This window comes from Budorcas taxicolor, chromosome 8 (genome assembly GCF_023091745.1).
Source record: "Budorcas taxicolor isolate Tak-1 chromosome 8, Takin1.1, whole genome shotgun sequence".
Lineage (NCBI taxonomy): Eukaryota > Metazoa > Chordata > Mammalia > Artiodactyla > Bovidae > Budorcas > Budorcas taxicolor.
Window position 1 is genome coordinate 64,199,802 of NC_068917.1, and position 26,460 is coordinate 64,226,261.

Sequence of the window (26,460 nt, forward strand, 5' to 3'; positions counted from 1 at the left end):
CTTTCACTTTCACAGCACCTTGCTTATTGTAACCTTTCAATACATGTTTGTTAAACTTGAGCACATTTAATGCAAAGACAGAGTTACCAGCTATTGCTTTGATTATAATTCTAAAGTCTGGAAAGAGTCATAATCCCGGATCTTAGCAAGAGAAGGCTAACAGGTAGGTAAGAGTCGAAATTAGGCATCAATGAAATTAAAAGACACTCCTTGGAAGAAAAGTTATGACCAACCTAGATAGCGTATTCAAAAGCAGAGACATTACTTTGCCGACTAAGGTCCATCTAGTCAAGGCTATGGTTTTTCCTGTGGTCATGTATGGATGTGAGAGTTGGACTGTGAAGAAAGCTGAGCACCGAAGAATTGATGCTTTTGAACTGTGGTGTTGGAGAAGACTCTTGAGGGTCCCTTGGACTGCAAGAAGATCCAACCAGTCCATTCTGAAGGAGATCAGCCCTGGGATTTCTTTGGAAGGAATGATGCCAAAGCTGAAACTCCAGTACTTTGGCCACCTCATGCGAAGAGTTGACTCATCAGAAAAGACTCTGATGCTGGGAGGGATTGGGGGCAAGAGGAGAAGGGGACAACTGAGGATGAGATGGCTGGATGGCAGAACTGACTCGATGGACGTGAGTCTGAGTGAACTCCAGGAGTTGGTGATGGACAGGGAGGCCTGGCGTGCTGCGATTCATGGGGTCACAAAGAGTCGGACACGACTGAGCGACTGAACTGAACTGAACTGAGGACAGTCCTAATTTTACACTTTAGGGCACTCCCATTTTATATTCTGTGGTGGTTGCAGTACACACAGAGAAGATGGGTGCTCCTCGGCCCTGTGGGACATTGTCTTTAAGGCAAGACACTGAGTTGGTTGCAAAAGTCTGGAGGATTTAGGTTATGTAGACTTAAGTAATAGTGTATTTGATTCCAGTAATGAATGAAAAGTTGATAGAATCACAGAAACTCTGTGCTAGAAGGTACCATAGATACCACTTAATCCAATTCATTATTAAACAGACCCAGAGAGGATAAATAACCTGCCCTTTGGCACATAACAAATAAGAGATAGGGTTAAGACTGGAACCCAGGTTTCTGACAAAATCTGTACCAGAAATTTAATGAAGTGGAGAATGGCTGCCTGTGGAAGTTCTAATGAGTTGCCCTTAGAAAAAGCTTCCATTAGGTTTGTATTTAAGGTTAAGAAGCAAACAGGATAGGAAAAGAGTCAGCTGTCATTACCAGGATAGAATCAAAACTGAACCATGAGTAGGGCCAAGAGTTGACTTGTATGTTCCTGGTGATGTCTTTACTTCATTTACCACCAAGAAGTCTGATTTCATTTGTAACTTAAGCCTATTTTGTATACTTGTTGACAACTTTCTATAGTAAGAATATTCTGTAGCATGTTGAGGAGAAGTTAGTATATAACCTAGATGTTGAATTCCACAGGTATGTTAAAACAATCTAAGTAGAGCTGATCCCTCTCATAAACTTTCCCTTTTTTCAATATTCTCTCTTCATGTGTAAATTTATTGGGGTTTGGGGCTGATTAACAGTTGCTATTTTGCATTTCCTTGGTTTAGGAGTTCATTTTTTTTTAAGGACAGTATTAAGTCAGTTTTGTAATTAGTGATTTTTAATGGTCATTTTGACTTTTAATGATGAAGGACTTTGAGGTACAAAGGGCAGCTTTGAAAGTTACAGCAGAGCATGCTCCTTAGATGAATCCTTTGAATGAAAGAATAATAGCATGGATGGTGATGATGAAGGAATAGAAGCTGCGGCTATTTTATGCATTCTCCACTCTCAGTATATGGATGCAGCCTCCGAATTTTATAAAGAAAATAATCATCAGTACAGCATCTCTGCTCTCCTATGGATTGGTCTTTTTGTAAAGCAGCCTCTTGGTTTTCTTAGTAAAAGTATTTTATTTAAAAATATATCTCTAGACACTTACTCCTGGTTCAGTTCAGATGCTCAGTCGTGTCTGACTGCGACCCCACGAACCGCAGCACGCCAGGCCTCCCTATCCATCACCAACTCCCAGAGTCCACCCAAACTCATGTCCGTTGTGTCAGTGATGCCATCCAGCCATCTCATCTTCTGTCATCCCCTTCTCCTCCTGCCCTCAACCTTTCCCAGCATCAGAGTCTTTTCCAATGAGTCATCTCTTCGCATCAGGTGGCCAAAGTATTGGAGTTTCAGCTTCAACATCAGTCCTTCCAGTGAACACCCAGGACCCATCTCCTTTAGGATGGACTGGTTGGATCTCCTTGCAGTCCAAGGGACTCTCAAGAGTCTTCTCCAACACCACAGTTCAAAAGCATCAATTCTCTGGCGCTCAGCTTTCTTCACAGTCCAACTCTCACATCCATACATGACCACAGGAAAAACCATAGCCTTGACTAGATGGACCTTAGTCGGCAAAGTAATGTCTCTGCTTTTGAATATGCTATCTAGGTTGGTCATAACTTTCCTTCCAAAGAGCAAGCATCTTTTAATTTCTTGGCTGCAGTCATGATCCACAGTGATTTTGGAGCCCAGAAAAATAAAGTCAGCCACTGTTTCCACTGTTTCCCCGTCTATTTGCCATGAAGTGTTGGGACTGGATGTCATGATCTTAGTTTTCTGAATGTTGAGCTTTAAGCCAACTTTTTCACTCTCCTCTTTCAAGAGGCTCTTTAGTTCTTCTTCACTTTCTGCCACAAGGGTGGTCCTGGGAAAATGTAGATTACTTCATGTCTCTTCAGAATTCCTTTCAAAGAAGAGTCAAGCTCAATTTGTGTTTTTTATTTTGTTTTGTTTTGTTTTTTGAGATAGAAAAGAAGGGTAGATAGGAGAAAGGAGGAAATCTTAACTTTGCTTTAGGGGAAGAAAAAAATCATTCAGTCCTTTGTTGACACCTTAGCTTCTGCATTAGTCATATGTCCCTTCCTCCTTGGCCATGGGTGGACCAAGGGAATAGCAACCATTTGCAAGTTTGTAAAGGGGCAGTGCAAGGAGAAGAAAACAGCTGATAAAGGAAAAGGTAGAGCTCCCCACCCCACTAGGTTTTTACCGTTGTATTTTTAAACCGATCACCAGCTGCTAGATATTTGACCTCTCTTATTTCACTATTTTTGATGTTGTAAAAAATACAGTGCTAAATTCCTAGCTCTAATCATGAGATAATATTCATAGTCCAACTTTTTAAAATGTTACAATGAAGTTAACTACAATGTGAAGCTGGTGGACACAGTTAATACTGATATTGGAAGGAAAAACCTTTCTTCTACCTACTTGGGTCTGAATGGTGGGGAGGCCTGCGAATTAACTGACAGTAGAGAGAGTAACAGGAGAAAAGACCAAAGGTGGAAGCACTCAGTAATGAGTAACTTGCTGAAGGGTAAAAGTTTGTATACCAACTTAACAGAAGGGAGAATTTAGAGCTTCCGAAGATAGAAGGTTGTGATGTGTGTCTTTCCACAATTTTGGAGGAATGTCCTGGTACCCATGGTCAGTGACTTTCCTGATTAGAGACCTCTGAGTTGGGGAAAGGGGCTGTGGCAGCTAGCTCATGAAACAGGCTTTAGTCAGATAAGGGAAGTTCAGATAAGATTTCTTTTTTGCACCTGCTGTTGGGTTTTTGGTCTCTTCAGAGATTTACAGTTTGATGATGTTCAAAGCATTTTCACATATCTCATCTGATTCACACATCTCATCTGATTTTTTAGGTATACTATACAGGGAAAATACTATTACTCCCGTTTCACAGGTAAGGAAACAGATTAAGAGAGGTTAAGTATTTTCAGAGCCACAGAAGTAGTAACAGAGTCAAGATGTTAAGGGATTTACGTTTCTCAGTATACCTTTGTAGTTCAATATCAGTACTAACAAATTGAATAATTATTGTCAATCAAGTGCTTTAAAGGTGTAAAGATTGAGTAACATGTTTTATTTGTTTTGTAGGAGAAAATGATGTGAACTGGTTCATCAGTGACAAAGACATTGAGGTAAAATCAAAGTTATAAATAATAGATTAATAATTTCCTTTGATTCATAGTTTCCTTTTACTTCATTGTGATGACTTAATAAGCTTTTTAAACGTAGCAGCAGTCCAAGTATCTTGTAAGAAAAAGTTTAATTTCAGTTTATGGATGGTTGAATTTTTCAGAAGCATGGTTAAGCCTTGATTTTCTCCAGTCAGTTAATTGCCAGAATGATTTAGTCCCCTATCCCTTTTGCTGCTTCTCTGCTATGATGAGTCCTCTCAACCATTTTGCCTGGTACCACTCAAGATCAACACCGGAAATAACTGCTTCTTCAGTGTAAGGAAATGGTTAGTCTATATTTAGGATGTGGCAGGTGTTTGTCTTTCTCAATTATTAGCCTTAATTGTGAGAGATGGCTATTAAAGAATAAGTTTACAGTTTGGTATAAGGAAAGTTTTAAGAGATAATTATATTGTGTCTCCTTTTGAGACCTACTTGGCTAATTCAGTAGGATAATAAGTGAAACATGAACTTTTTTTCAAAAATTAAACCAAACAAGATAAAAGCATGGTTGACATTTAGTTTTTCCCCTTTAGATAGTCCATATCATAAGTTTCGCTAATACTCTCTTGCATGATATTGGATTTTGGCTAGAATATGGGACATCAGAATTGGATCAGTGTAGGAAGAATAGATCTTAAAAGGACTCTAGGGGGAAGACATTATCTTTTTCTCTCTTAGAAGTTAAAATCCAGTTTGTAGGGATTAACCCTGGGCTGTTCAAAAGAAGGAATGTATTTGGTGGCTCTATGGTTTTATAACTTTGTAAAGGGCAAAATCATAAAAAACACCAACACCTAACTAAAAATTTAAGCAAGCCTCTCATTCAGAGAAATGTGGTATACATTGATATATGTCAGCAATATCTTTGACTCTGAATGCCACTGTGATGTCTGAATGATGCACCAGCACCCTTACTAGACCTGAACTGTAAGCAGGGTAAGATAAAAGAGAAACGGAATCATATGGAGAAGTGTAAAAAGATATAAGAGATGGGCAAACAAAAAGCAGACCTGTCTTCATGGTACCCTTTTAAATTTTTCTAACTCCTTTAAGAACATAAATTTCCCTGTTGCTAGGTTCTAAATTGAGCAGATTATGATTGTTAATTCTGTTGAACAGAGTGAAATAATTTTAATTTTTCATCTTTTTTTCCCTTAGGCACAGATAGGTAATAAAAGATCATCTGGAAAATGGACCCATCGATACTATACAGCCAACAAAAATGTTACCTGTAGAAATTGTGACAAATGTGGCCATTTGTCAAAAAACTGCCCCTTCCCACAAGTATGTGAAATAAATGTTTCTTTCCATATTGTTAAAATAGTAGGGTTAGAACCTTTAATACCTTCCAATTCAAATGTTATATAATATATGGGTTACATTTCATGTTAAATGTTCGTGTAAGTCACAGCCTCGAGTAGTAGTAAAGGATAATAAATCTACAGTCAGAATCAATTTCAGTATCCCATTAGAAGTTGTACAGCCTTAAGCAAATCATTTCACCTTTTGTGCTTCTCTTTTCTTTACTATAAAATGAGGAGGTTGAATCAGATTGATTCTTGACTCGTTTTTGGTTCTAAGTCTTCTATTTTATGACACAGCTTGTTTCATTGTGGGATAATTTTCATTGCCGGAAAATTACAATTTTAGGCATTTATAAATGTTTATCGATGTAAATTATGTTCAACGGATACATTAGCCTTTGAAGTAACACAGAACTCTTAGACATTTCTTGACACTTAGTGAGCCCTTAACAAATATTTCATCCCTTACCTGCTCCTTCCAAATGATTGTCTTTCAGGTATTGGAGGTGGCTCTCTTATTTCGTGTTTTACCTTTGTTTCTTCAGGCAAAGCAACCTCTTTCTGTATCTTTCTCCTAGAGTTAGCTTCCAGATCCTCATCATGCTACTTTCCATCTTAGATACATTCAACTTTGTCAGTGTTCTACAAAGCAAGGCATAAGAGTAGATGCCAACTAATAGTATACATGTGGACTAAGCCTTTGTGGCAACCACAGAATACAGGTGGCTTTTGTTAAGACTCTGATTTAAGATATTTTGTTTGATTTTACAGTTATGTTTGATTTGACCTTCATTGGGTTTCCAAATGGAAATAATTTTTTAAGCAATTATACTGAAAAGGAAGTATTCTATTTGAGACTGAAGTATTTTGCTAAAGAGATTTTTTTTGTTTGTCTGCCTCCTAGAAAGTCCGCCCCTGCTGCCTCTGTTCCGAGAGAGGACACCTCCAGTATGCCTGTCCGGCCCGCTTTTGCTTAGGCTGTTCTTTGCCTATGTCTTCTACTCACAGATGTCTTGAAAGAGCTTCCTGGAGAAAACGCTGTGATCGATGTGATATGATAGGCCACTATGCTGATGTGAGTATCTAGCAAATGACTAATTTGTCAGACTTTGGGGGCATCATGCCAATTTGTAACCATCTGCTAGCCTACTTAAAAGAATGTTTCTCTGCTCTGTGTATAATAATAGTCAATGTCCCTTTGGCCACAGATCATGTATATCAGAACTATAATATCTCAGGATAGGGATCCTACTGAATGGTTCATCCGGAAGGAGCATCAGCAAAAACTGTAAACCTTTGCTAGCCTCTTTGTCATAATGTGTTTGCCAAAGTAAAGGTTCAAATTAAAGAGGTATGTAATAAAAAACGTAAAATTTATGCACCAATTCATAGTTAGATGAAATACATGCATATAAATACTTAACAGTTATATACAAAGGTCAGTATGAAGCCTGCTTATTGATGGCTCTTGGTGGTACAATAGTCTCATGCAAGAAAGACAAGCCACCAACACTTTAAATCTGCTTATCTTAGATCTTTCATTAGATTTTAAAAGACAGAAGTAACTTAGAAGATATTTCAGTTACTTGTAACACATTGAATTTTAGCACATTGTTATTTTAGATGTCATTTTGTGTCGTGTTATAAATGTCTGTGGGGTTTTAGTCACAATTTCAACCAGAAGGGCTGTAGAATTAAGTATGCCCTCACAAAAAGTAGGAACCTTTTCTTTTAATTTGTTCTTCCCAAAGACATGATATAAAACACAAATATTTTTAAAATTTTGCATATATTGAATTATGCCTAGAGCCTTTTGCTTAAAACATTAATATGACTGTCTGTTGGGATAAATGTTTGGTATATGTGTTTCTTATGTAAATAATATAGCAGTTATTGATTGTAGTTTCTAAAGGGCTCTATTGATTGTAGTTTCTAAACAAAAATAGGGTCACTGTCTGGTAAGTTAATTTTTTTCCAGTTAATTCTTTATGAATATGTCTCTGTATCAGTTCACAAAGGCTATCTTTCTCATCAGTTCGGTTCAGTTCAGTCGCTCAGTCATGTCCGACTCTTTGCAACCCCATGAATCGCAGCATGCCAAAGCCTCCCCGTCCATCACCAACTCCCGGAGTTCACTCAGATTCACGTCCATCGAATCAGTGGTGCCATCCAGCCATCTCATCCTCGGTCGTCCCCTTCTCCTGCCCCCAATCCCTCCCAGCATCAAAGTCTTTTCCAGTGAGTCAACTCTTCGCATGAGCTGGAGTTTCAGCTTTAGCATCATTCCTTCCAAAGAACACCCAGGGCCAATCTCCTTCAGAATGGACTGGTTGGATCTCCTTGCAGTCCAGTGGACTCTGAAGAGTCTTCTCCAACACCACAGTTCAAAAGCATCAATTCTTCGGCACTCAGCCTTCTTCACAGTCCAACTCTCACATCCATACATGACTACTGGAAAAACCGTAGCCTTGACTAGACGGACCTTAGTCGGCAAAGTAATGTCTCTGCTTTTGAATATGCTATCTAGGTTGATCATAACTTTTCTTCCAAGGAGTAAGCATCTTTTAATTTCATGGCTGCAATCACCATCTGCAGTGATTTTGGAGCCCCCAAAATTAAAGTCTGACACTGTTTCCACTGTTTCCCCATCTATTTCCCATGAAGTGATGGGACCAGATGCCATGATCTTCATTTTCTGAATCTTGAGCTTTAAGCCAACTTTTTCACTCTCCTCTTTCACTTTCATCAAGAGGCTTTTTAGTTCCTCGTCACTTTCTGCCATAAGGGTGGTGTCATCTGCATATCTGAGGTTATTGATATTTCTCCCAGCAATCTTGATTCCAGCTTGTGTTTCTTCCAATCCAGAGTTTCTCATTATGTACTCTGCATATAAGTTAAATAAGCAGGGTGACAATATACAGCTTTGACGTACTCCTTTTCCTATTTGGAACCAGTCTGTTGTTCCATGTCCCATTCTAACTGTTGCTTCCTTACCTGCATACAGATTTCTCAAGCTCTATTTCTGCTTTATTGACTATGCCAAAGCCTTTGACTGTGTGGATCACAATAAACTGTGGATAATTCTGAGAGAGATGGGAATACCAGACCACCTGACCTGCCTCTTGAGAAATCTATCTCATAGCTAACCTTTATTTTTTTTTTTACCAGTTACCCAGCTATTTCTCTACCAATACATTTAGATTTTTTTAAACAAACAGTGCTGCGATAAACATCTTTTTACCATGTTTTTATATCTCTTCATTCATGTAAGAGTATTGCAGTAAGTTGTATTCTAAATGGAATTGTATTATTAAAGGATATATACATTTGTTGTTGTTTAGTCACTAAGTCGTGTCCGACTCTTTGCGACCCCACGGACAGTAGCATGCCAGGCTTGTCTGTGCTCCAGTATCTCCCGGAGTTTGCTCAAATTCATGTCCATTGAGTTGGTGATGCTATCTAACCATCTCATCCTCTGTCAGCCACTTTTCCTCTTACCTTCAATCTTTCCTAGCATCATGGTCTTTTCCATAAATCAACTCTTCACATCAGGTGACCAAAGTATTGGAGCTTTAGCATCAGTCCATCCAATAAATAATCAAGGTTGATTTCCTTTAGGATTTACTGATTTGATCTCCTTGCTGTCCAAGGGATCCTCCAGAGTCTTCTCCAGCACTATGATTTGAAAAGATAAGTTCTTCAGTGCTCAGCCTTCTTTATGGTCCAACTGTCACATCTGTACATGACTACTGGAAAAACTATAACTTTGACTATATGGACCCTTGTCAGCAAAGTGATGTGTCTAATTTTTAATATGCTGTCTAGGTTTGTCATAATTTTCCTTCCAAGGAGCAAACATCTTTTAATTTCATGTCTGCGGTGGCTGACAGAGGATGATTTTGGAACCCAAAAAAATAAAAGCTGTCACTGCTTCCACTTTTTCCCCTTCTATTTGCCACAAATTGATGGAACCAGATGCCATGATCTTTTTTTTTTTTTTTTTTTTAGTTTCAAGCCAGCTTTTTCACTCTCCTATTTCACCCTCATCAAGAGGCTCTTTAGTTCCTCTTCACTTTTGGCCATCAGAGTATATCTGCATAAATATTGCCAGATTACTCTTCTAAAGGATTGAACCAGTGTATCCATCTGCTAGCAGTGTCCTAAAGTACTGTCAACCCTAGTTGTAATTAATCTTTAAATTTTTTGGACATTCAGATAAGGAGAAAATGATATCTTACCGTTTCAGATTTTATTTTTTAGGCCCTACTAAGGTTGAATATGAGTCTCAAGACAAAGTATAGAGATGGACATTGTCATTTCACTCCAAAGTAGTTTTAAACTTATTTTTCAATATTTACTAACTCTTAAAAATAGTAAATTTTAAGTTTTCTTAGATTTATTCTGTTGTTCTCTGCATTAAGTTGTCAATTATAATTTCTTAGCAAGATTTTCTAGTTTGGCAGTTAGGTTTAAAAAGCATATTTTTTAGCTTCTTTCTTCCGAAGAGCTCTTAGAAACATGGTCTAATTTGTCTGTGATAACAGAAGAGGCTCAGACATTGTCATGAGTAGTTTTTCTTAAATAGGAAAGCACAGTACAGAACAGTTAAGAATGGTTTGTTAAAGGTTATGTAATTAGCTATGATTAAATCTGTAGCTCATTCTGCTTAACTTCTTAATTTTGGCCTCTAATGTATGTTAAACTCCTTATCTAAAATGGCCTTGAGGATTAATAACCCCAGTTATTATACATTTTTTTAAGATAGGGTTAGACTGTGGCTGGCATCAGAGAAGGCATCACCTTTTACCCTAAATCTGCAAAGATCTGCCATTGTGTTCTGTTTTGTTTTTTAAATTACATGGTGAAAGTTCTGGACCTGAATTGATCTTTTCTCAGCCTGCCCACCTGGTATAGGATTCCCTTGGAGTCCCATCAAACCTGAGCTTTGCTGACTTTTTGTTTTTGTCTGCACTAGGTCTTCATTGCTGCATGCAAGCTTTCTCTAGTTGTGAAGCAGGGGGCTACTCTCTAATTACAGTACTCTGGCTTCTCATTGCAGTGTCTTCTCTTTTTGTGGAACGTAGGCTCTAGGCACACGAGCTTCAGTAGCTGCACCAACTTTGGCTCAGTAGTTGTGACTCATGGATTCTAGACCTCAGGCTCCATAGTTGTGGCTCATGGGCTTAGTTGCTCTACGGCATGTGGTATCTTTCTGGATCAAGGATTGAACCCATGTGCCCTACATTGGCAGGCAAATTCCTATCCACATTATCTCCCCAGAGGTCCTCCACTGACTTTTTCTGAAGAAACTTAAAAGTCCTTCCACTATCCCAGAAGCTCTTCATGAGGATTCACTTGGAAGCAGTTTCTTTCTGGCCCCAGATTGGTGAAACTATTCATCTAATCCCACACTTGCTTTAAATCTGTCTTGAAACCTGGCCCTCCACAAAAAATATTGTTTCCCCTGCAGCTTTCTCAAATTCTTGCTGCTCATTCTTTCTTGACCCACATACCTCTGAATTAAGCTGATTAGGATCAAGCTCTTTCTCACCGGCCATTGTTGTTTGGTCACTAAGTCATGTCCGACTCTTTGTGACCCATGAACTGCAGCATGCTGGGCTTCCCTGTCCTTCACCATCTCCCAGAGTTTGCTCAAACTCATCTCCATTGAGTCAGTGATTTTATTGAACTATCTCATTCTCTGCCACCCCGTTCTCTTGCCCTCATTTCCAAGCTTCAAGGTCTTTTCCAATGAGTCACTGGCTGCTGCTACTGCTACTGCTTCTAAGTCACTTCAGTCGTGTCCGACTCTGTGCAACCCCAAAGACGGCAGCCCACCAGGCTCCACCGTCCCTGGGATTCTCCAGGCAAGAACACTGGAGTGGGTTGCCATTTTCTTCTCCAGTGGATGAAAGTGAAGAGTGAAAGTGAAGTCGCTCAGTCGTGTCCGACTCTGCAACCCTATGGACTGCAGCCTACCAGGCTCCTCCGTCCATAGGAGTTTCCAGGCAAGAGTACTGGAGTGGGGTGCCTAAATCATTTCTCCTCCCTCTTTGTTTATATATCTTTGACTTATTTAAGGCTAAGACCCTCTGACCATGATGTTCTCCAGCCTTCTTTGTCATTTTCATCTTCCCACCTACTGGAGTTTATGAAGCACTGGGTAACTGTAGATGCCCCAACCTCTTATAAATTAAGGAGATCAAGAAACTTGCATCTTTACTTTTTACACCCCTATTGCCACACCAGGATCTGTGTAATACCAGAGTATCAGTTAAATGTATAAAGACAGTTATTAATGAAAACTCATGAGTCATATTCATATTCTTGCTATGACTCTTGAATTCTGCTTGGAAAGCTCTTCATTTCAGTTCGGTTGCCCAGTCATATCCGATCTTTGCGACCCCATGAACTGCTGCACCCCAGGCCTCCCTGTCCATCACCACCTCCTGGAGTTTACTCAAACTCATGTCCATTGACTCGGTGATGCCATCCAACCATCTCATCCTCTGTCGTCCCCTTCTCCTCCTGCCCTCAATCTTTCCCAGCATCAAGGTCTTTTCCAGTGAGTCAGCTCTTTGCATCAGGTGGCCAAAGTATTGGAGTTTCAGCTTCAACATCAGTCCTTCCAATGAACACTCAGGACTGATCTCCTTTAGGATAGACTGGTTGGATCTCCTTGCAGTCCAAGGAACTCTCAAGATTCTTCTCTAACACCACAGTTCAAAAGCATCAATTCTTCGGCACTCAGTTTTTTTTTATAGTCCAACTCTCACATCCATACATGACCATTGGAAAAACCATAGCCTTGACTAGACAGACCTTTGTTGGCAAAGTAATGTCTCTGCTTTTTAATATGCTGTCTAGGTTGGTCATAATTTTCCTTCCAAGGGGTAAGCATCTTTTAATTTCATGGCTGCAATCACCGTCTGCAGTGATTTGGAAAAGCTCTTCACTTGTTAACTACTGTATAAAAGTACTGGTGTGAACTTCCAGAGTTTTACAATGTAAAGGGTAGAAAGATGGCTCAAGGCCTTCAGAAGTCAACCTACATTATTGGTACCTTCCAAAGGAAGAGAATCTGAAGTGTAGAAAGAATCTAAATTTTAAGTCTGCCAGAGTCTCTCTCCTTGCTGATAGCTTGTACATAAAAAGATAATTTAAAACTGTCTATATACATTGTAAAGTTAGGCTTTGCCAGCGGTCTGAAAGTTAAAATGATGCTGTACTTCATGAAAGTACATGGAGAAGATTTACTTACTGACAGTCTAGATGTTGTCAGTTTAAGTCCTCAGAATATCCTCTTAAGTTTCTGTTTTAAACGTGCAGATATTGTGGATATAATAAACACCTTTGATAATAAGCTTAATTAAAATATCACTGGCTCAGATGGTAAAGAATCTGCTGCTGTGTGGGAGATCCAGTTCGATCCCTGTTTCGGGAAGATCCCCTGGAGAAGAGAATGGCTACCCACTCCAGTATTCTTACCTAGAGAATTCAATATATTGAGGAACCTGGTGGGCTGTATATACTCCATAGGGTTGCAAAGAGTCAGACACAACTGAGTAACTAACATTATAAAATAGATGAAAATATTTTCCAAATAAGAATCAGTTCAGTCACTCAGTTGTATCTCACTCTTTGCAACCCCATGGGCTGCAGCATGCCAGGCTTCCCTGTCCATCACCAAGTCCCTGAGCTTACTCAAACTCATATCCATCAAGTCAGTGATGCTATCCAACTACCTCATCCTCTGTCATCCCTTGCTCTTCTGCCTTCAATCTTTCCCAGCATCAGGGTCTTTTCAAATGAGCCAGTTCTTCGCATCAGGTGGCCAAAGTATTGGAGTTTCAGCTTCAACATCAGTCCTTCTAATGAATATTCAGAACTGATTTCCTTTTAATAGTTTGATATATGCATTCAGTTAAATATGTGGTTCTGCTGACACCTGACTATTGAACTGACGTTATTGAGAATAAGGAAAATCAGGTTAGATATATTTGTTATTCTCACTTTTCACAGCATTTCAATATTTAAGCATAATGTTGAAGGAAGGAGTCATGGCTGGGATTGATTGTTTTGCTTAATTAAAAAAAAGGTTGAATAAGCTTATAAAATACTTATTTTCCTGGGAGACAACACCTCGCCTAGGAAGTTAAGTAGATTTCTGTGCTTAGAGGTCTCTTATTCTCTTGATGGGTGTTTGAAAAACTCATGATAATATGAGTGAAAATTCATGTGTGTTCATTGTTCAAGGAGTAAATCCCAGAATTAGCCATTAATAATTCGTTGGAACTGTTCCCAAACCACCTAATAAATGAACATGTGAACTTTTTGTGGTTAAAATTATGTTTAAACTTATGGAAATAACCTTAGCTGGATAAAAGTTCCACATTTTTAACTGAAGGAGTGTAATTTAGCACAAAGTCTGAAGAAGAGACCAGTCCTTATTTTGAAGTTCAACTGAATGGTATGCTTTCTAGTCATATATGACTAACCCGATGAATTCCCCCAGCCTCCCCAAGTCTCCCTATAGTGCAGGCCTCATGGCTTAGTATTAGTCACTTTCAGTAGAACTAGCAGATTGAGAGCAGGTTTCTTTATTTTTCATGAAAGATTTAAGAATAAGTTTGTAGAGGGTAGAAATGGTTCCTTTTCCAGACCCCCCTCAGTTCAGTTCAGTTCAGTCGCTCTCTTTGAGACCCCATGAATCGCAGCACGCCAGGCCTCCCTGTCCATCACCAACCCCCAGAGTTCACTCAGACTCATGTCGATGAAAGTGAAAGTGGAGAGTGAAAAAGTTGGTTTAAAGCTCAACATTCAGAAAATGAAGATCATGGCATCTGGTCCCATCACTTCATGGGAAATAGACGAGGAATAGTGGAAACAGTGTCAGACTTTATTTTGGGGGGCTCCAAAATCACTGCAGACGGTGAGTGCAACCATGAAATTAAAAGACGCTTACTCCTTGAAAGAAAAGTTATGACCAACCTAGATATAGATAGCATATTGAAAAGCAGAGACATTACTTTGCCAACAAAGGTCCGTCTAGTCAAGGCTATGGTTTTTCCAGTAGTCATGTATGGATGTGAGAGCTGGACTGTGAAAAAGGCTGAGTGCCGAAGAATTGATGCTTTTGAATTGTGGTGTTGCAGAAGACTCTTGAGAGTCCCTTGGACTGCAAGGAGATCAGCCCTGGGATTTCTTTGGAGGGAATTATGCTGAAGCTGAAACTCCAGTACTTTGGACACCTCATGCGAAGAGTTGACTCATTGGAAAAGACCCCCCTAGCTTCCACCAAAAAAGGAGAAAGATTGCCCTTGTACAGTCTCTAAAGCAAACAACTCTAAAAATGAAAAGATACATAAACTTTAGTATTTTATTGAGAATTTTGTGGGACTTAGGAATGAACTTAATCTTCAGTGCAGTCACACTGAGAAGACATGAGTCTTTGATAAATAGAGCCAGCAGGCCACTGGGAATTTTGTTAAATATCTAACTCATTCTAGTTCTCACTTTGCAGTTAAATTTAACTTTTAAATCCAATAATAAGGACAAATTCTGGAGCTTAGTTAGCTATGAGTTTGGAAAATGAAATCAAGGAAGTCAGATCCTCATTAACACTTGGAAGCTAAAAGTTTTATTTATTAAGCATTACAGGCTAAGGTCAGCTCCCCTGAACTTGATAAATCCCATACAACTTTTTGACTGGGTTCTGGTCATCTTCTTTAAATAGTACACAGTGAAAGAAAATACAGCAACTGGAAAAGATTTTCAACCTCTGAAAGTATTCAGTCTTAATTATGGACATCATCTTTGTTAGTTTACTCATCTTTGAAAAAACAGCAGTCTTCTGATCCATAAACATGGATGTCTTTCCATTTGTTTGTGTCCTCTTATTTTTTTCAGAAAAATTAGTTTTCACTGTACAGATTTATCACTTCCTTGACTCAGTTTATTACTAACTATTTTATTATATTGGAAGCTGTTATGAATGAGATAGCTCTCTTCACTTCTTTTTTAGATACTTCATCGTTAGTATGAAGGAATGCCAGTAATTTCTATAAGTTGATTTTGTAACCTGCCACTTAATTAGTTGCCACTAACCAACTAATCATCGATTAGTTCCAAGAGTTTTTTATTACTAATTCTTTAAGATTTTCTTTATGTAAGATCATATTGTCAGCAAATAATGACAGTTTTACTCCTTTCTTTCCAGTTTGAATGCCTGTTATTTCTTTGTCTTGCCTAATTGCTCTAGCTAGGACTTCCAGTACAGTCAATTCTCCATATCCATGGGTTTTACATCCAGGGATACTAAGGGCCAACTGTATGTATTGAACTATACCATTTTATACAAGGGACTTCAGCTTCCAAGGATTTTAGTATGCACAGGAGCTCCTGGAACCAGTCCCCCGCAGATAACTGACAACTGTCTGTGACAACTGAATAGGGGTGGTGAGAGTGGGCATCTTTGTCTGGTAGCTGATCTTAGAAGAAACCCTTTCAGTTTTTCTTCAATGATTATAATGTTAACAGTGGTTTATCATATATGATCTTTATTATGTTATTTTGAGGTATGTAATGAATTATACTTACTGATTTGCATATGTTAAAACATTCTTGCATCCAGGTTGGATGCAAGAAAACATACATTGCACTTGGCCATGGTGATAATCCTTTTAATGTGTTCTTGAATTTGGTTTGCTCATATTATACGATACACCTCACAACTGTAACAATGGCCATCAAGAAGTCAAGTGCTTGTGAAGATGTGGTGAAAAGGCAGCCCCTTACATACTGTTGGTGAGAATGTAAATTAGTCCAGCCTCTATGGACAACAATACAGAAATTCCCTTAAAAAATTAAAAATAAAGCTACCATATGATCCAGCAGTTCCACTTCTGAGTATATGCCAAAAGAAATGGAATCAGGGTTTTGACAAGATAGCACACCCATGTTTACAGCAGAATATTCACAATAGGCCAGGGTATAGAAATAGCCCAAATGTCAATCAGTGGATGAGTGGATAAAAAAGATAACATGTATCTGCAATGGGATATTATTTGGCCACATGAGACGGAAAGATATCCTGCCATTTGTGACAGCATGGATATACGTTGAGCATTATGCTAAGCAAGATAAGTCAGACAAAGACAAGTATTACATAATATCACTTAAATGTGGAATCTGAAAATAAAAGTAAAACCTATAAAAAGAAAAAAGAACAGTAAAATGGTATTTACCAGGGGATAGAAGTGGGGGTATAATATAGATTGTATTTAAGGGTACAAACTTGAAACTAGCAGTAAATAAGCACAGTATAATGAATATAATCTATAATACTGTATAGTAATGATGTAGCATGATAGATATTACTTCCTTGACAGTCATATTACAGTATATAAAAGTATTAAAAGTAATAAGGCCATGCATCTTAAATTTACAAATTGTAATGTGTCAGTTCAGTTCGGTTCAGTTGCTGAGTCATGTCTGACTCTTTGCAACTCCATGGACCATAGCACTCCAGGCCTCCCTGTCTATCACCAACTCCTAGAGTTTACCCAGCTCATGTCCATTGACTCAGTGATGCCATCCAACCATCTCATCCTGTATCGTCCCCTTCTGCACGGCAGGCCTCCCTGTCTATCACCAGCTCCTGGAGTTTACCCAGCTCATGTCCATTGACTCAGTGATGCCATCCAACGATCTCATCCTCTGTCATCCCCTTCTCCTCCTGCCCTCAATCTTTCCCAGCATCAGGGTCTTTTCAGATGAGTCAGTTCTTCGCATCAGGTGGCCAAAGATTTGGAGTTTCAACTTCAACATCAATCCTTCCAATGAACACTCAGGACTGATCTCCTTTAGGATGGACTGGTTGGACCTCCTTGCAGTCCAAGAAACTCTCAAGATTCTTCTCTAACACCACAGTTCAAAAGCATCAATTCTTCGGTGCTCAGTTTTTTTTATAGTCCAACTCTCACATCCATATATGACCACTGGAAAAACCATAGCCTTGACTAGACGGAACTTTGTTGGCAAAGTAATATCTCTGCTTTTTAATATGCTGTCTAGGTTGGTCATAACTTTCCTTCCAAGGAGTAAGCATCTTTTAGTTTCTTGGCTGCAGTCACCATCTGCAGTGATTTTGGAGCCCAAAAAATAAAGTCAGCCACTGTTTCCACTGTTTCCAAATTCCTCATCAATTTGCCATGAAATGATGGGACCAGGTGCCATGATCTTAGTTTTCTGAATGTTGAGCTTTAAGCCAATTTTTCACTCTCATCTTTCACTTTCATCAAAAGGGTCTTTAGTTCTTCTTCACTTTCTGTCATAAGAGTGGTGTCATCGGCATATCTGAGGTTACTGATATTTCTTCCAGCAATCTTGATTCCAGCTTGTGCTTCATCCAGCCCAGTGTTTTTTATGGTATACTCTGCATATAAGTTAAATAAGCAGGATGACAATATACAGCCTTGACATATTCCTTTCCCGATTTGGAACCAGTCTGTTCCATGTCAGTTCTAACTGTTGCTTCCTGACCTGCATACAGGTTTCTCAAAAGGCAGGTCAGGTGGTTTGGTATTCCTGCTTCTTTTAGAATATTCCACAGTTTATCATGATCCACACAGTCAAAGGCTTTGGCATAGTCAATAGAGCAGAAAGAGATGTTTTTCTGGAACTCTCTTGCTTTTTTGATGATCCAGCGAATGTTGGGAATTTGATCTCTGGTTCCTTTACCTTTTCTAAAACCAGCTTGAACATCTGGAAGTTCACGGTTCATGTATTGCTGAAGCCTGGCTTGGAGAATTTTAAGCATCACTTTACTAGCATGTGAGATGAGTGCAGTTGTGTGGTAGTTTGAGCATTCTTTGGCATTGCCTTTCTTTGGGATTGGAATGAAAACTGACCTTTTCCAGTCCTGTGGCCACTGGTGAGTTTTCCAAATTTGCTGGCATATTGAGTGCAGCACTTTCAGAGCATCATCTTTCAGAATTTGAAATAGCTCAACTGAAATTTCATCACCTCCACTAGCTTTGTTCATAGTGATGCTTCCTACGGCCCACTTGACTTCTCATCCAGGATGTCTGGCTCTAGGTGAGTGATCACACCATCGTGATTATTTGGTACGTGAAGATCTTTTTTGTACAGTTCTTCTGTGTATTCTTGCCACCCCTTCTTAATATTTTCTGCTTCTGTTAGGGTCCCTACCATTTCTGTCCTTTATCGAGCCCATCTTTGCATGAAATGTTCTCTTGGTATCTCTAATTTTCTTGAAGAGATCTCTAGTCTTTCCCATTCTCTTGTTTTCCTCTATTTCTTTGCATTGATCGCTGAGGAAGGCTTTCTTATCTCTCCTTGCTATTCTTTGGAACTCTCCATTCAAATGGGTATACCTTTCCTTTTCTCCTTTGATTTTCACTTCCCTTCTTTTCACAGCTATTTGTAAGACCTCCTCAGACAGCCATTTTGCACTTTTGCATTTCTTTTTCTTGGGGATGGTCTTGATTCCTGTCTCCTGTACAATGTCATAAACCTCTATCCATAGTTCATCAGGCACTCTGTCTATCAGACCTAGTCCCTTAAATCTATTTCTCACTTCCACTGTATAGTCATAAGGGATTTGATTTAGGTCATACTTGAATGGTCTAGTGATTTTCTCTACTTTCTTCAATTTCAGTCTGAATTTGGCAATAAGAAGTTCATTATCTGAGCCACAGTCAGCTCCTGGTCTTGTTTTTGTTGACTGTGTAGAGCTTCTCCATCTTTGGCTGCAAAGAATATGATCAATCTGATTTCAGTGTTGACCATCTGGTGATGTCCATGTGTAGAGTCTTCTCTTGTGTTGTTGGAAGAGGGTGTTTGCTATGACCAGTGCGTTCTCTTGGCAGAACTCTATTAGCCTTTTCCCTGCTTCATTCTGTACTCCGAGGCCAAATTTGCTTGTTACTCCAGGTGTTTATTGACTTCCTACTTTTGCATTCCAGTCCCCTGTAATGAAAAGGACATCTTTTGGGGATGTTAGTTCTAGAAGGTCTTGTAGGTTTTCATAGAACTATTCAACTTCAGCTTCTTCAGCATTACTGGTTGGGGCATAGACTTGGATTACCATGATATTGAATGGTTTTCCTTGGAAACGAACAGAGATCATTCTGTCGTTTTTGAGATTGCATCCAAGGACTGCATTTTGGATTCTTTTGTCGACTAGGATGGCTACTCCATTTCTTCTAAGGGATTCCTGTCCACAGTAGTAGATATAATGGTCATCTGAGTTACATTCACGCATTCCAGTCCATCTTAGTTCACTTTTCCAGAATGTCGATGTTCACTCATGTCTTCCAATTTGCTTTGACTCGTGGACCTAACCAGGTTCCTCTGCAATATTGCTCTTTCCAGCATCGAACCTTGCTTCTATCACCCGTCCTATCCACAACTGGGTGGTGTTTTTGCTTTGGCTCTATCCCTTCATTCTTTCTGGAGTTATTTCTCCACTATCTCCAGTAGCATATTGGGCACCTAGCAACCTGGGGAATTCATCTTTCAGTGTCCTATAATTTTGCCTTTTCATACTGTTCATGGGATTCTCAAGGCAAGAATACTGAAGTGGCTTGTCATTCTCTTCTCCAGTGGACCACATTCTGTCAGACCTCTCCACCATGACCCTTCCATCTTGGGTGGCCCCACATGGCATGATAAGCCATTCATTGAGTTGACAAGGCTGTGGCCCGTGTGATCAGATTCTCCTGTTGTCTGCGATCGTTGTTTCAGTCTGTCTGCTCTCTGATGTCCTCTCTCAGTGCTTACTGTCTTGGGTTTCTCTTACCTTGGACTTGGGGTATCTCTTCACGGCTGCTCCAGCAAAACGCAGCTGCCGCTCCTTACCTTGAACGTGGGGTAGCTCCTTTTGGCTGCCACTGCCCCCAGCCCCGGGCCTGGGGTAATCAACCAATCTAATGATCATTTCCTTGATTAAAAAATAACACAAACAGTAAGCTATTTAAGAAGTTCAAGAAATAAGTAAATTATATAATAAAATATGATGAACTAATCAAGCTTTCAGTTACATAATACAAAATAATTATGTCTGTAGTTAAAGATATTCAGGGAAAAGTACATACTCTAAGAATACTAATCATTCTAGGGTGGCTAACACTAATCATAGTAGGAGAATTTCAAATATATAGGAAGACCTGACTCAATTTTCAAATAAATTATGTCATTGGATATTATTCTACACTTTTATTGTTTTTCCTTTTAGGCAGGAATCAATAATGAAGTAGATGATACTGTCTTAATAGTAAATCTTTTTCTCTTGCGCACCTCATCACCTCTTCTACCTCTCTTGCTTTACATGGTTTAGGGATGCTTATACAGAACTCAATATAGTTGTAAGAATCTAGGACAATAGGAATGGTCTTTTAATGGAGTAGATAAAGATTTTCCAGTGTAATAAAACACTCCTACTTTGCAGATCCATATAATTATAACTCCTTCCCTCTTCCTCACAAACAAACTGAACATCTGATTGAGAAAACTAAAACTTGATCAAATCTAAACTTTTCCATAAATAAATTGATCAGAGACCTGTGCAGTCCTTGGCAGATAACACATTAGTTCCCACCATTGGCAAGATTCACATAAACCTCTGTTTTGTTTTTTTTTTTAAGATGAAGCAATAGAAAATAATTACAGGCATATAGGAAGAATTGGTAGATTAAAAATGGAATCAGAAATAAACTCAGCAAACAAAATAGTAGGAAACTGAGAGAATACTAACTCATTCTTTACAGTGTGGATACAGAAGATAGAGGAAAACCAATGCAAAGCAAAATAAAGGAAATTCTGATCAAAAGTGCACACACTCAATATGTGGGAGAAAAAAGGCCCACATCTAGATGTATCCTAGTGAAATTTCTGAATATCAAACAAACAACAATCATGGAAACAAACACATTACACAAACACACATACAGTCAGGTTTGCATCAGACTTCTCCCATGCAATACTAAACACCAGGAAGCAGTAGAGAAATCTCTGGAGGCTAGAGCAGTCTGAGAAAAATAGATGATACAGCCAAGCTATTGTGCATTTGTAAATTTATTGAAAAAGAGAATAAGCAGCAATGAACAGTGAAATCAGGAAAGTATACAGTACATGTCTGAATACTTCCTCTTAATCTGCTTTTAAACTTAATACTAATTTTAGAAAAAAAACTTTCAAAATTTAAAATCCATAATAATATGGATCATAGCAATTCCAATAAAATTAAAGTTTAACTAAAAGAAGAAAAAATAGGCCATATAACTTTAAAGTTACTAATTTTAAAATAATGCAAAGGAAACTTAAGATAGCAAATGATAGGGGGAAATGGAAATAATAAGAATATATTAAAAAGTTTGAGAATTAAAATAAGACCAAATATATCAATTATCACAATAAATGAATGTGTTAAATGCTCTTACTAGAAACAAAGACACCAATATCAGAAGCCATAAATGAAATAAAGAATAGACTTAACTTTAAAAAAGCATTTTATCCAAAGAGACCATTAATGAAGCTGAATAGCAAACCACAATTTGAAAAAGATTATTATAAAATATATAATGAGATAATTACATATAATATAAAAGACTCTTACAGATTAGTAGAAAAACAAATGCCTTAATAATGGTACTCAGTGTTAGGTTGTGCTAGAAAAGTACATTTAAATAACTTTTTTTGAGTTAAGTGATAGATGTTTGCAAGGATACAGCTACAAGAATGTTCATCTCAGCGTGCTAAGTTGCTTTAGTCATGTCCGACTCTGTGCAACCCTATGGACTGCAGCCTGCCAGGCTCCTCTGTCCATGGGATTCTCCAGGCAAGAATACCGGAGTGGGTTGCCATGCCCTTCTCCAGGGGATCTTCCCGACCCAGGGACAGAACCGACATTTCTTATGTCTACCTGCATTGGCAGGTGGGTTCTTTACCATTAGAGTCTGGGTGGTTTGTAATAATGAAAATTAGAAACAATTCAAATATTTAAGTTTGTATTGAAGTATTCCAAACTGCTTACTGTAGTTCCATCAGGAGTTATAGGTGAAGGTTTTTAAAATTTCTGTTGATCTTTGTTTTCTGTTTTTATAATGAGCATATATTCATTTTATAATTTTCTTGTTGTTAAGTCGCTGAGGCATTCCCAACTCTTTGTGACCACGTGGACTGCAGCATACCAGGCTTCCTTGTCGTTCACTATCTCCCAGAGTTTGTTCAAATTCATGTGCATTGAGTAGGTGATGCTATGTAACAATTCATCCTCTGATGCCTCCTTCTCTTTTGCCTTCAGTCTTTCTCAGCATCAGGGTCTTTTCCAATGAGTCAGCTCTTTCATATCAGGTGGCCAAAGTATGAGAGTTTCAGCATTAGTCCTTCCAGTGGATATTCAGGATTGATTTCCTTTAGGACTGACTGGTTTGATCTCTTTGCAGTCCAAGAGACTCTCAAGAGTCTTCTCCAGCACCACAGTTCTAAAGCATCAATTCTTTGGCACTCAACTTTCTTTATAGTCCAACTCTCACATCCATACATGACTACTGGAAAAACCATAGCTTTGAATAGACAGACCTTTGTTATCAAAGTGATTTCTCGGCTTTTTAATATGCTTGCTGTCTAGGTTTTCATAGCTTTCCTTCCAAGGAGCAAGCATCTTCTTTTTTTTTTTTTTAATTTCATGGCTGCAGTCACTTTCTGCAGTGATTTTGGAACCCAGTAAAATAAAATCCATCACTGCTGTCACTTTTCCCCCTTGCATTTGCCATGAAGTGATAGGATTGGATGCCATGATCCTAGTTTTTTAATGTTGTGTTTCAAGCCAGCTTTTTCACTCTCTTCTTTCACCCTTATCAAGAGGGTCTTTAGTTCCTCTCCACTGTCTGTCATTAGAGTAGTATCTTCTACATAACTGAGGTTGTTTATATTTCTCCCAGCAATCTTGATTCCAGCTTTTGATTCATCCAGTCCAGCATTTCACATGATGTACTCTACATATAACTTAAATAAGCCGGGTGACAATATACAGCCTTGTCATACTCCTTTCCCAATTTTGAACCAGTTGCTCCATGTCCAGTTCTAACTGTTGCTTCTTGACCCATATATAGGTTTCTACCTTGAAATTTAATGTGCACTATTCTATTGCTTCTTACAAACATTTTAGGAATAATATGGCAAGTAATCTTAAGTATGGTAAGTAAGCCAATCTAGTCATCCTTTTTTTCCTTTACTAATAAATTTACTTTTGTTTTGATGTTCAGTTTATGAATATGTATAGGTTTATGTAAACACCACCACAACTAGGATATGAAACAGTTTTACCACCCTGAAAAACTTCCTCATACTTTATAGTCACATCCTCCCCTCATCCTTAAATTCTGGCAACCATTAATCTGTTCTCTATTACTATAGTTTTATCTTTTTGAGAATTTCATGTCAATGGAATTATACCATTGTAACCTTTGGAGACCAGCTTCTTTCACATAATATTTGAAGACTGTTTTGAGTTATTGCATGTATCAGTAGTTTGTTCCTCTGTAATATTTTATTTTATGGATGTATTGTAGTTTGCTTCTCCACTGAGGAACATTTGGATTATTTATAGCTATTGATTATCACATATAAAGCTGCAGGGAGCATTTGTGTACAGTCTTTGTGTGAACATGGTTTTCAGTTCTCTGGAGTAAATTTTCAAATGGAGATTGCAGATCATATGATAAGTGTATACTTAACTTTATAGGAAGCAGCTGTATTGTTTTCCAGAGTGTCTGTACAATTTTGCATTCCCACCAGAAAAATGAGACTCTCAGCAAAATGAGAGTTCTAATTGCTCTCTATCCTCACCAGCATCTGTTATTGTTAGTATTTTTTGTTTTGGCCCTTTAATGGTTGGATAGTATCTATCTCACTGTGGTTTTAGTTTGCATTTGCTTAATGGCTAACAATATTGAATATCCTTTCATGTGCTTGTTTGTCATCCTTATATCATCTTTGGTGAAGTGTCCAGATCCTTTCTTGACTTTTAATTAGAATTTTGAGATTTTTTTTCCCAATGTTTAGTTGTGTCTTTCACTGGAAATGTGATATCTGTAAAGTTTCTCCTAGTTTATGGTTTGTTTTTAATTCTCTTGACAGTTTTTTGGTTTTTTGTTTTTGTTTCTTGTTGTCTTGGCAAAGAAGTTTTTAAATCTGATGAAATCCAATTTATAAGTCTTTTCTTTTATGGGTCAGGCTTTTGGCACCATTTTCAAGAACTTGTTACCCAACTGCAGTTAAAAAAATGTTCTCTTGTATATTCTTTCAGACATTTTATAGTTTCATATTTTATATTTCAATCTATGATGCATCTTGAGTTCATGTTTGCATAGTGTGAGGTTTAGATCAAGGTTAATTTTTTTACACATGGGTAATCACTTGTTCACTATTTTTTGAATAGACTATCTTTTCTCCATTGAATTGTTGTTGTATCTTTTTCAAAGATTCAGTGATCACATTTGTGTGAATTGATTTCTGTACTCTCAATTCTCTTGTGTTGCACTTACTTAGGTATCTGTCCCAGCACCAAGACCACACTGTCCTGATTTCTCTTTATCTTTATAGTAAGTGTTAAAGTCACATAATTTGATTCTTTAAACTTTGTTCTTTTATGAAATTGCTGTAGCTGTTCTAGTTCTTTCCCTTTCCATTTAATTGTACACTGAGTTGTCTATACTTACAGAAAAATCTTGATGGGACTTTGGTCGATATTGTGTTCAATCTGTAAATCATTGTGGGGAGAATTGAGTCCACTATTTTGAGTCTTCCAGTCCATGAACATGGTATATATACCTCACCATTTATTTAGATCTTCTATAGTTTCTCTTGTCAGAGTTTTGTATTTTTCTACATACACAAATCCCTTCATATTTAGGTTTATACCTAAATATTTCATCTTCTTGTAAATGGCATTTTTTTTTATTTTGGTTTTAATTGTTATTGCTTGTATATAGAAAGAAATTTGATTGAAATACTCTGGAATGTTTGCAGTTATCTCAGGTGGTAATATAGGTAGCTTTTCTTTTTGTTGATATGTATTTTCTATTCTTATAGTGAATATGCATTACTTTTATAATGTTTAATATTATTCTTTTATTTTAAAAAAAATTTCTAGGGACTAAAACTAGTAAAGATTCAGAAAACACTTTTGAACCTAAAGGAGATTACTTGTATACTTAACATGTCCTGGATGCTATAAGATTCTTAGAAGAAGATGAAAAGGAAATTTTCCCAGGAAATTTCTGTGAGAATAAACTGAATGACAGGGCATAATTATAAATCAAAAGAGTATAATGTGGTTGACTAAAGATGAATTAGGATTATTTCAGTAGTTTTAAACAATTAAACAGGTATTTCTTTGTAGCTGTTACCTGTGATGGACTTTGTGCAGTTGGTTTATAAGGAAAATTCTAAATTTTCCTTTTAAAATCATTTTACCTTTAGTTTATCTCTTATTAATCTATTTTAAAACTTTTGGTGCCTACTAGTGAGCTTAAGGAAACAGTGGTATAGCACCTTTGAGAACTAGTTTACAGTTATTCAGAACACAAGCACCAATACCAAAGGGGTAATGAAATCAGCTTCTAGCAGTTTTAATTAAAGGATGTCATCAACATAGAGTTTTAATCGTTTTTCAGGGGATGTTTTGTTTATTTGTTTAAAAATGGGAGATCTCAGTTTGCTGAAAGTTATAGACAGTTAAGATGCTAGAGAGCAAGAAATAAAACTTCTGTCTTATTTTGTGTACGTGGATCATAAGCTGGATAGGTTACCAAAATAATAGGGATCTAGACCTCTAAAGTTTCTCCTTCCTGATATCCACTTTCCTCGCCTTCAAGTGATAGATCTCTGGTTACTATAACAAAGAAAGGCAAGAGGGAAAGGCTGGTGAGGAACCTGGCGTTGTTATTATTGTTTAAACATTGTTGAAGAAAGGAATCAAGTAAGCTTGAGTAACCTGAAGAGAGTATGTCAGCTTTGAGACTGAGGAGTACTTTTGTTTTATACCACTGATCAAAATATTTTAAGGTTTTTTAATTCCATGGCTTAACTATAAA

The 26,460-nt window shown here is 37.9% G+C and overlaps 1 protein-coding gene across 1 annotated transcript in view; it reads left to right on the forward strand.

Annotated features, from left to right (window-relative positions):
* Positions 1 to 26,460, forward strand: part of ZCCHC7 (zinc finger CCHC-type containing 7) — a 247,885-nt gene that overhangs the window by 182,923 nt on the left and 38,502 nt on the right. Inside the window, exons 3-5 of the mRNA XM_052645215.1 lie at positions 3,949 to 3,992; positions 5,193 to 5,318; positions 6,243 to 6,413. Of these exons, the coding sequence (XP_052501175.1) occupies positions 3,949 to 3,992; positions 5,193 to 5,318; positions 6,243 to 6,413 (341 nt within the window). The remainder of the gene's footprint in view (positions 1 to 3,948; positions 3,993 to 5,192; positions 5,319 to 6,242; positions 6,414 to 26,460) is intronic.